Genomic DNA, 10,601 nt, shown 5'->3' with positions numbered 1-10,601 from the left:
AAAGAGCTGGCTGTGAAGATTCTTAAGCCATCAGTAGATGTGGTGAAGGAATTTGTGGTGGAAATTGATATCATCACAGGCCTACATCACAATAACATTGTTTCTCTATTTGGATTTTGTTCCGAGAACGAGAATTTGCTGCTGGTTTATAACTTCTTACCCCGTGGAAGTCTTGAAGAGAATCTTCATGGTATGTGGAGTGCCCATATATAGTTCTTTCCTTCAGTCAAGATTCTTTTTTTTGGGCAAAATCTCATTCAAATTTACCCATTTTAAGGTAATAAAAAGGATACAAGTGCATTTGGCTGGAGTGAGAGGTATAAGGCGGCGCTTGGGGTAGCTGAGGCTCTAAATTATCTGCACAACGGCCGAGAACTTCCCGTGATTCATCGGGATGTGAAATCTTCGAACATTCTCCTTTCCGATGATTTTGAAGCACAGGTCTGACTTGCTCGATCTGATTGTTATCGTTATCAATATTCTTCCGAGATCCAAATCATTTAGACAAAGTGTTTTTATCTCTCTCTCTCTCTCTCTCGTTCAGCTTTCTGATTTTGGACTTGCCAATTGGGATGTTAATTCTTCATCGTCTCAGCGAATTTGCACTGATGTTGCTGGGACTTTCGGGTATGCGATATCATCTGAAAATTTCAGTTTTTCCAACCGTTTTGCTATGTCTTTTCCTTCTGTGACATTTGTTCTTGTCTCAGTTATTTGGCCCCGGAATACTTCATGCATGGTCGGGTGAGCGAGAAAGTAGATGTGTATGCGTTTGGTGTTGTACTTCTTGAGTTGCTTTCCGGGAGAAAACCGATCGACAGCGGTAACAACAACTGCCAAGAGAGTCTTGTCCTGTGGGTGAGTATCCCATGCCTACTGCTTCATATTTCAAACATTTTAGTTCCGAAACTTGTATTTTTTGAACATTTTATTGGAGACATATCAGTACATCAATATCAACGGCCTAACATCTAAAACAATATTGTTTTCGTTGATCGGTTATTGGAAAATGCACGAAAATGCAAGTTCTTTAACAAAAAAGTTACTATCCATCTGTTTATTGGTTTCCCTTCTTGTCTAATGGCTTATAGATCTTGATAATATTCAGGCGAAGCCAATCTTAGAGGGTGGAAAAATGCTGCAGCTGCTTGACCCAAGTTTAAAGAGCGACTATGATGTGAACCAGATTGAAAGAATCACGATGGCTGCAATGCTCTGCATCAGACGCACACCTCGGCTTAGGCCTGATATTTGCATTGTAATGTCTCATTCTTCTCCGGCACTATCAGCTAAATTCCGTCCCTGTTTTGGCCAAGGGATTCATCGAATAATCAGTATACCTACATCCCTCTGGCTTTTTTTTTGGTGTGTATATATTGTAGATTTTGAAGCTCCTGAAAGGCGAGGAAGAAGTGGAAAAGTGGGCGAGGCAGCAGCTGAATAGCACGTCGGAAGAAACTGTAGACGATGAGATGGATGGAGAGTGGTCACAGCCGACAAGTAATATACAGTCGCATCTGAATCTGGCTTTGTTGGATATAGACAATGGTGACGATGATTCCCAGTCGATGAGCAGTAGCTCCGAGCAAAGTGTTTCCATTGAGGATTACCTGAGAGGGAGATGGAGCCGTACATCAAGCTTTGACTAGGAATCTCTGTCTGAAGATTGAAAGGGGGACAACCTTAGAACTAGTTTTTTTTTTTTTTAATTTCTGGTATAGTTTCTAGTTGTTGGGTTTATTATCGTCTTCATGCCGAATTAACATCAGGTATTTGAGGGTTTTGCTTCCTATTGTTGTATGTTGTGTACAGAATCTCATATTGCTTATCCATCTGATGAATGCTTGTGGAGATGCGTATTCAATAATGGAAAGAGGATTTCATCACTCTGCTGTCTTTCACTTTCGCCCCTCCATCTTTAATCATCCGAAATGGGATCCTGAAAAAAAGGAAATATATTCGGACATGTCTGATTGTGTTCAAACGATGTGTATACGATGCCCCAGTAACTGTGATCGATATATACGAAAAAAAAATGAAATGAAATGAAAAATCAAGAATCTTGGATGATGTTCTACCTATACAACGAATTTTATTGGGGAAAAAACAAACAACCACAAATCTCGACCAAGAGCCCTTCATGCCAACAATCCTGTCCTTAACCCCTGATGCAGAATCTAATGAAGAAATCAAAAGATCCAATCTTGGATCTTCGGCCTGTGGGAGAAATCTGTATTGGTCCTAAAGACTTGAGGGGTATTTGCATTTCGAATTCAACCGGCGTTTCCTTGGATCTACCATCTATCTGTATTAAGACAGAAACCAAAACAACAACAAAACCGCCCGGGTGGCATGTTTCAGAGAACTTTGTCCGATGGAAGAACTCGACACAATGCGTCAAAGCCAGGGATTATAAATCATTTCAGTGGATCCTTTCAAGAGCCCATGGAAATGGCAAATGGCATTTCGCTCTCGTGCGATGCGACGCTCGAACTGCTCGAGCTTGACGTTCTTTCCTTGGATTTGTTGCCATCCCCTGATGGGCATTGCCGGGGAGTTTCTTCGGGAGGAGACTCGAGGTTTTGTCCCGGAGGCTCGATTTCCCGGGTCACCGTGTCACCACTAGCGTTGCCGCCGGATCCAACGACCATCCTGAAGCCGAGGGATCGGGAGAGAAGGCGGTAGACGAAGGTGAGAAGCCAGAAAAGCCAGGGGAGACAGACGAAGGTGATGCCGACGTAGGAGAGCCAGGAGGGCGGGTAAGGGAGGATGGTGTAGGCGATGAGACAGCCTCCTCCTATGGCGATGGAGAGGAACAGGAAGAAGGTTATGAGACAGATGAATGTCCGCCCCGCCTGAGGATCTGGCACAGGCATTTGCTTTCTTTGATTCGGGGGTCGATCTCGCTCGGGTTTTGACGATGACGTTCAATGTGTCAGATCAAGAAACTCAAGGATGACTTCTTGTCTCTGTCATCATCCATGTTTTCGTTGGTCATATCATCACATTTGGTCTGAGTTTCTCTTGGAGGTGGATCGAGATGGGCGAATCGCCCATGAGGGATGAGCAGTTGGAGAAGAACTTTGACAAGGGAAAAAAAAAAGATAGGTCCACAGCCTGAACAAGAGAGAGAGAGAGAGAGAGAGAGAGAGAGAGTATTTCTTTCTGGTTGGTTATTTGGTATCGGCTTGTGAATTATATTTGGCTATAATAGGAAACGGGATTTTGGAATTTTGCCGTCTCAGAGGTGAGGGACCTCCGTACAAACAGGACTCTTCAAATTATGCAGGAACTAAAGACATCCGTTTATGTACGTCTAGTTGGTTCCCCCCCTTGTTATGGTCCTAGACCCAAACGAATAAACGTTTTGTATTTTTACGTTTATTTAAACTATCTACACATTTTAAACCAAAAAAAAAATTCAATAATTTATATTCCTAAGGAAAATATAAAGCGGGCATAACCAAATCATGAGAATGAAGAAGCACAGAGACAAAAGCGAAGAACAGTGTGGCGTTCTTCATCGGTAGAATCTTGAATCATCAAACCCTCAGCTTCTGCGTTTTAAGCCAATTCACCTCTAATGTCGCCGCGGATTGCGATCTTGTGAAGAAGCTTCAAAAAACGTGCCGCCGGATGTATAGATGGATGGATACAACCCGATGGATCAAGTGCTGATAGGCGCTTTCAGCTCGACTTCTTCGGATGCTTCTACAGTTGCACGAGCTAGTATTTTCGCTCTCTTTTGTGCTTCAGCTCTTCTTCGGTTAGATTCGAGTATTATGAGCAGTGCTGTGATGTCGGCTGGGCTGACTCCGCCTACTCGGCTCGCTTGCCCGATCGTTTGTGGTCTGACCTGAAATTATATAAATCTATTCCATGAGAAATCCGACAGGATATTAATAATTAAAAAAAAACTTCGAGTAATAAGCTAAGAAAGGATCGTTGTTCCTATCAAACTTTAACCGATGAACTCAAAATACTCTACACACCTTGGAGAGTTTCTCACGCGCTTCATGAGAGAGCGTTGTCATTGAATAGTAATCCAAATCATCTGGAAGTGGCCTATGTTGTTGATGGACCATCTATGAGGACATAAAAAAGGAGAGAGAGATCAGATTTTCAACTATGTCCGAACTTTCTGTATGAATATTTCTGCAACTCTTAGCAAAATCGAGACAGAGAAACCGTGAAATGGACTCGTAGAAAAAAGTTACCTGTTGTAGTTGGTTCTGCTGACGCATAATGAAACCTTCGTACTTTATATCGATCTCAACACATTCTTTCTCTATTCTCGATAACATTTCGTTTCCAAAACCATGCTTCTCGAGAACTTTGTAGTGGATGTGCGGTTTCTTTAAAAGAGTCTCAAGCGTGGCGGAATCTCGAACCGGCTGACCAGACAAATGAGTAACTTCAGCAGCCAAATCTCCATCTGCAAGCAAATTAATCGACAATTAAGAAGAATGTCAAAAGAATGCAACAATTTCAATTGTTTGGCATCTTAGACTTTTGCTTGAGGAGAATTCACACCAAGAAACTAGTCATAAAACTCAACAAGTACTCTTATTGGGCGATTAAAATATGCGAAGTGCGAAAATTTCGCATTTATCACCCATCCGAAGGATTGGCAGCAGGGCAGTTTGAAGCCATTTTGTTTTTGGGGCCAAAGGGAGAGAGAGACCTGAAATCTTGACAGTCTTCAGTCTCTTCTTCTCTTCCGAGATCCTGGCTTGCTTGTCTTGGTATAGTTTCCACCGTCTATCATCTATCAATCCTATTTCACGTCCCAAAGGAGTGAGGCGACTATCCGCATTATCAGATCGTAGAAGCAGCCGATGTTCTGAACGGCTAACATACAGAAAAAGAAAAAGAAAATAACTAAATTGTGTTGATGGACGAACTGAAGCACATGTCAATCAAGAAAACCCTAGGTAACAAATCCCAACAAAATGGAAAATAATTTCCCAAAACAAAGTTTATTGTGATTGAGACACCCTCAATATCTTAAATTCCTAATGTTGAATGCTGAAATTTGAATCGAGGAAAATTACCATCACCCAAGTGAATGTCCTCTCGAAAAACTATCAGCAACTTCAGAGTACAAAATGGGTATATCGTGAACCTCAGTAACAATAACGAATTTAAAAACAAAATGCAGTTCTTTTCTTTATGCTTTTTCCCATTCCAACTGACAAGAAAAACATCAAAGACATAAACAAAATGGAGGCAAAGGTGGATAAGCAAAATGGATGGTTTTCATTAGCTACATCCGCCTGGTAATTACCTCCGGGGACAATCTAAACCACCATAAATGAAACCACAACATCCACACCACAGAAATTAGAGTCATGAAGTGGAGAATAGAGAAGTATGGATTAAAGAAGAAAAGACAGTAGCTTACCTTGTTAACATGCGATATGGCTCTCGGAGGTCTTTCGTTACTAGATCATCAATCAATGTGCCAATGAAACTGCTTTCCCTCTCAAGAACAATGAGCGGCTTATTATCTGAATGTCTGGCAGCATTGATACCAGATAAAATACCCTAAGGCTCAAAGAAATGAAAAAGATTGGTGTGAGATCCTGAAGTTAGAAAGTCCAAACAATAGTACTCTAAGCAAACCTATTATGATGAATCGTGTTCCATCTTTATTAGAAGGCACAGCGACTAAAAAACTCAAATCACCTGAGCTGCAGCCTCTTCATAACCAGTTGTGCCATTTATCTGACCGGAGAAGAAAAGACCTTGAATTTTCTTTGTCATCAGGGATCTTGAGCACTGATGAGCTGGCAAGTAATCATATTCTACAGCGTAGGCAGGTCTTAGCATAGAGCAATTTTCAAGTCCAGGCAAGGTTCTTAATAGCGGCAGCTGAAGATTCTCTGGCAAGCCAGTTGAGAATCCCTGCATAAACAACAGCAGCCGATTGCAAATTATAAAATTGAACTTTGAGAATGGAAAAGAATGTAGAACAAACGCTAAACACCCATGATCCCCATGATGATTAGACTGTCTTAAAAAACTTAGCATGATGATTCAGATGACTAGATGCCAACGAAGCCACTTGTATGTAGTGAATGTCTTTACCGCTACTTCCCCCATCTCAGAAAATAGACTGTTTTCCCAAAATAATTCCATGTTACATTTGCTAGAGAAATGGATTTTCAGATTTGACTATACCACATGGGCCATCTCCGCTACAGGTTGTAGGGGACGGACAAAAATATTACGTATCAAGACTACTACAATACTCCTACTCATCCAAAAGAAAAATAAGACAACGGTGTGAACCAGTTCTGAGCAATGATCCAAATTACCTACCAAATAAATAATCATTTAAGCAACCATCTTCTTTCAGGTCTTCAAAATCATCTTGAGATCTCTTAATAAATCTATGGAAATAAACTTCTGTGGAGTACATCAACTTCAAGCTGATTCTAATCATACATCAAACAAATACCTAGACCAGGCTGACCAGCACTTTGCCTGTTTATCCACTTAGGAAAGAGAGACTACGTACGTTTAGCCTCATCTTTAGTTCTTTGCACTTTTTGCCTTCCAGTGACAAACAACACAAAAATGGAAGTAACAAATAAGAAACGCATCAGACCTGCACATAGATCTCAGGAACATTTCGTCCCTCTGGCTCAAGAAATATTTGATGGGACTCTTTCTCCTGAAACCTTACAATCTGAAATCAAATAGCCAATGAGACACTTGTGACTAATACAGAATTAACAAATATGACAGAACCAGTCCAAAGGAGCAAAAACGCATTAACCATATTCTTGGAAGAGACACAATAGAAAAGCATATGCAACATTGTTTTATTGCATAGATAATTAAAAACACCAATATACAAACTGACAAAGAATGGATCTCCTTGATTAACAATGAAAGATAGAGGAGAAGTATTGTTCACTTTATCGCGAAACAGTGAAGAAAATAGTCATGATATTGAGAAAACGCTTAGAAACGAAAGGTAGATACAGCATGTGTCAAACGCAAATCACCTGGTTCAAAGAAAACTTCAACTATCAAAGCAAATGCAGATAATTTTTTTTACCTTATCCTCAATTGAAGGGCAGTACCGTGGTCCCTTTGCTTCAACCCATCCACCATAGGTTGGGGTCTCATGCAAGTTCTCCCTGATCAGCTCGTGTGTGATCTTAGTGGTACGAGTCAGGTAGCAGCACATTTGCTCTCTTTCAATATGAAAGTCCGGGTCGAAACTAAACCAACTGACCTGAGAAAAGACAAGTTATGTTCAAGTACAGCCCAATTATAATAGGATCAGGAATCAGTGGTAATCAGAACCTGCTACTAGAGAAAGAAGGTGTTATAGTTCTAGCAGTGGATATAGAAACATTTTGAAAGCAGCAAAAACACTTTAAACTAAATTTCCAAGAAAGAAAGTGAATGATCATGGTGTTTAAATAATATTAAGTCTACCAGATGGTTTAGTATCAAATTCCGATGATATATGTTGCAACTTTCAACACACTGCAGTTCCAAAGTTATTGCATAATTTGCATCCAGTCTAACTGGCTCACTAAAACGTGGACTAATTCTTGTGACCACGAGACCAGATTATAGTAATTCTATTCAGGAAAATTTATCATTAAATGGGAAAACCTCTTCATCTCCATGCTGGGGCTCCAATCTGGAAAAATCTATAGTACGGCAGTCCACACGTGATGGAGTCCCAGTCTTCAGGCGATCTGTTTCAAATCCAAGTCTCTGTAAGTTCTCAGTCAATCCTTGGGAAGCCGATTCACCAGCTCTTCCAGCAGGCATAGATCTTCTACCAACCCAAATCTTCCCACTCATAAAGGTCCCAGTGGTGAGAATAACAGAAGGAGCATAGAAGTTCATCCCGAAGAATGTGCTGACCCCTTCCACGTTGTCATTCTTCCCAATAAGGATATCTGTTACCATTGCCTCTCTAATAGAGAGATTTCTAGCGCTGGAATACCGAAGCAAAATTGCACTTGTTAGCCAGATGACAAAAAAAGCATCTCTGAATATCTACCAAGTGAAATATACGGCAACCATGAACAAATTCAAAGAGAAACTATATCACCAGTGATTCAGGACAATGCTACTTCAGAAATTTCCATTGACTAAAAGTGAAGTTTGAGCTTCATCAGTAACTTTTCATCCTTTCAGTGAAATATATCTTATATCTAATAGGAAACTAACAAAAAACATTGCAAATGAAGTTAGAGTTGTCTCCATGGAAAATAATGGAATGTAAGCAAACTAGACTTCAACTAACCTTTCAACTACTTTTTTCATTTCCAGGGCATATTCTCTTTTGTCAGTCTGGGCACGCAATGATCTGACGGCAGGACCCCTTGAGACATTCAGAATACGCTTCTGTAAGTAGCATCTGCACTGTTAAGATAATGTCAGCAGTTAAAACGCAAACTAGTAAATATCATAAAATATTGCTCAGTAAAAGGAAATTGATAACATCTGTTGTTATCTTTACACCTTCTACAGCCGCACAATTACCGGCCCATGCAGTTACAAATCGTTAAAAACTTAGATACAACCCATTGAAATATGATAGTGGTCTTCCTTTACAACCCACACACAAAAATAATATACAAAACAAAAGAGACTTTTAGATATTTTCAAATATGGAAAGTGAAGAATGTAAAGGATACAACAGTTCCACTACAGAAGATAATCGAAAGTGCATCAGAGATGCTGCAGCATGACAGAAAATGAACACTCAATTCACATCTCTTCACATAACTTTGGTTTTCTTGTGCTAGCATCGCCATTACTCATAACAATATAATCTGCGGAAGCTAACAATTGTATGACATGGATCAAGAGTCACCCTATGGACACACCACTAAGAATCGAAACAGGACGTACAACATAAGAAATGGATACGAAATTCAAAACAGTTACCTGTCAGCAATCTTCCCAATTTCACCCCCTAGTGCATCCACTTCATGGACTAGCTGTGATTTTGCTGGTCCACCTACTGCTGGATTACAAGGCTGAATACAGCACTAAATCACTCCAGAGAACTATCAACATTATGGATACCCAAAAAACAACCAAATCAATAGAAATTTCAAACCTGCCAAGCTATTCGATCGAGGTTTAGAGTGAGAAGTAAAGTTTTGGCCCCCAAACGTGCAGAAGCTAAGGCCGCTTCGCATCCGGCGTGTCCCGCCCCAACCACAATAACGTCATACGTCGAATCAGATTCACCTACATGACCCGTGGACTCAGCAGAACGCAGAAGATGAACAAAAACAAGAGCTCGAAATCACAATTCGGTGACATTGCTGAAATTTGTACAAATTCAAAATTTTCTGTACCGGAAGAGAAGCTGGGAACAGCGGAGGTGACGAAGTGGCGACGGTTCGGGAAGACAACTCCACGCCGGAGGTTGCGGCGGAGACGGACAGGCTGAGGAAGGAGGTGTAAGGTAGACGAAGAAGGAGAGAGGAAAGAATAAGGGACGAGATGAGAGAACCGAAGGAGATGTCGGCGACTGACGAAGGCGGCAGCGGTGGCGGCGGCCATCGGAGAGAGCGAAATCGGCGACGGAGGTGAAGGGTTCAAGAGAGAGGTTTTATCGGGAGCAAATGTGGGTGAGAAACAGAGGACCCAAAGCAGCCTTTTGGATTTGATTTTTATCGAAATAAGGCCTTGGGCCAACACGGTTAAGTTCGGTTCAATCTAATTCTATTGAACCAAATGTATCTCCGTTTGATTTATTTTTTTTATAGTTTTTTTTTTTTTTTTTTTTTGTATAGATGATTATCCAGCACGGAGTAAGGATGGTGGTTGTGGAGCCTTTTTACACATACCCACGCCACTTTATCACCCACTATTCATAGTATTGCTCTTATATATCTTTTTAAAATTTAATGGGAATATATATTGTATATCACATATTACGGAGGTGGTTTATATTCTCAGATTGATTTTCCTTAATTATAGACTAGGTTTTACATCTTAGTTATATATATATTCCAATGAAGAGCAACGAGAATAAACAAGCCGTTCTTTTGAACTCTCTGTGTCTGGTACATATCATGGTATCAGAGCTTCAACCACTGCAAATTCCGCTTTAAATCATCGAATCGATGGCCACCGACACCGGAAATACTTCCGCCGAACCGATCCCGACACCGACCTCGAACCCCGACACGACCAACCCTTCGAACTCAGCATCCGCAATGAACGGACGCGACGCGAACCCCCGAAGAACGATCTCTCCATACGACCTAACACCCAGTGATAACCCCGGATTGATCCTGTCTCAACCACTGCTTCGTGGAGAAAATTATGATGAATGGGCAATCAACGTACGCCAAGCACTCAAATCCCGGAAGAAGTTTGGATTCGTGGATGGATCTATACCGCAACCTGAATCTGATTCGCTGGATTTCGAAGACTGGGATACGAACAATGCACTAATTGTTTCGTGGATAAAGAATACACTAGAGCCGCATCTTCGTTCTGATGTGGTACATCGAGAATTCGCTACAGATTTATGGGAATATCTGAAACGCAGGTTTGGAAAGACTACTGCTCCTCGTCTTCTCAAACTCCGAAGCGATCTT

At 41.0% G+C, this 10,601-nt stretch overlaps 3 protein-coding genes across 4 annotated transcripts in view; 1 reads left to right on the top strand and 2 right to left on the bottom strand.

The window, feature by feature from the left end:
* The window catches only part of LOC104804458 (probable L-type lectin-domain containing receptor kinase II.1), a 3,886-nt gene extending 2,000 nt beyond the window's left edge, over positions 1–1,886 (top strand). Inside the window, exons 6-11 of one of the 2 annotated variants that reach the window (XM_010528767.1) lie at positions 1–190; positions 278–441; positions 545–627; positions 711–858; positions 1,109–1,258; positions 1,383–1,886. In XM_010528767.1, the coding sequence (XP_010527069.1) occupies positions 1–190; positions 278–441; positions 545–627; positions 711–858; positions 1,109–1,258; positions 1,383–1,649 (1,002 nt within the window). In that variant the 3' untranslated portion in view covers positions 1,650–1,886. Of the gene's footprint in view, positions 191–277; positions 442–544; positions 628–710; positions 859–1,091; positions 1,259–1,382 lie in introns of those variants that run through there. The other variant, XM_019201380.1, reaches the window with a different exon arrangement.
* Positions 1,694–3,162, bottom strand: LOC104804459. The gene is made up of 2 exons (XM_010528769.2): positions 2,079–3,162; positions 1,694–1,939 (listed from the first exon to the last, which is right to left on the bottom strand). The coding sequence occupies exon 1, from the start codon at positions 2,874–2,876 to the stop codon at positions 2,436–2,438; it is 441 nt and encodes a 146-aa protein (XP_010527071.1). The 5' UTR covers positions 2,877–3,162; the 3' UTR covers positions 1,694–1,939; positions 2,079–2,435.
* A 251-nt stretch (positions 3,163–3,413) lies between these two features.
* Positions 3,414–9,628, bottom strand: LOC104804457 (tRNA uridine 5-carboxymethylaminomethyl modification enzyme MnmG). Its single transcript, XM_010528766.1, has 13 exons — positions 9,348–9,628; positions 9,104–9,237; positions 8,929–9,020; positions 8,282–8,395; positions 7,639–7,969; positions 7,070–7,249; positions 6,614–6,694; positions 5,689–5,907; positions 5,405–5,547; positions 4,685–4,851; positions 4,218–4,435; positions 3,993–4,085; positions 3,414–3,856 (listed from the first exon to the last, which is right to left on the bottom strand). The coding sequence occupies exons 1-13, from the start codon at positions 9,553–9,555 to the stop codon at positions 3,668–3,670; spliced, it is 2,169 nt and encodes a 722-aa protein (XP_010527068.1). The 5' UTR covers positions 9,556–9,628; the 3' UTR covers positions 3,414–3,667.
* Between the last annotated feature and the right edge of the window lie 973 nt (positions 9,629–10,601).

Source organism: Tarenaya hassleriana, unplaced genomic scaffold (assembly GCF_000463585.1).
Source record: "Tarenaya hassleriana unplaced genomic scaffold, ASM46358v1 Cleome9, whole genome shotgun sequence".
NCBI lineage: Eukaryota > Viridiplantae > Streptophyta > Magnoliopsida > Brassicales > Cleomaceae > Tarenaya > Tarenaya hassleriana.
Note: the sequence above shows the minus strand (reverse complement) of the source record. Positions and strands in the feature narration are given on the sequence as shown.

Excerpts from the sequence above, each read along its gene's own strand:
- LOC104804457 (XM_010528766.1), bottom strand. The coding sequence starts at position 9,555 with ATGGCCGCCGCCACCGCTGCCGCCTTCGTCAGTCGCCGACATCTCCTT. Across the intron at positions 9,238-9,347 it reads TGTTCCCAGCTTCTCTTCCG|GTGAATCTGATTCGACGTAT; the intron begins GTACAGAAAATT and ends CGGGTCATGTAG. Across the intron at positions 3,857-3,992 it reads CGCGTGAGAAACTCTCCAAG|GTCAGACCACAAACGATCGG; the intron begins GTGTGTAGAGTA and ends ATATAATTTCAG.
- LOC104804459 (XM_010528769.2), bottom strand. The coding sequence starts at position 2,876 with ATGCCTGTGCCAGATCCTCAGGCGGGGCGGACATTCATCTGTCTCATA.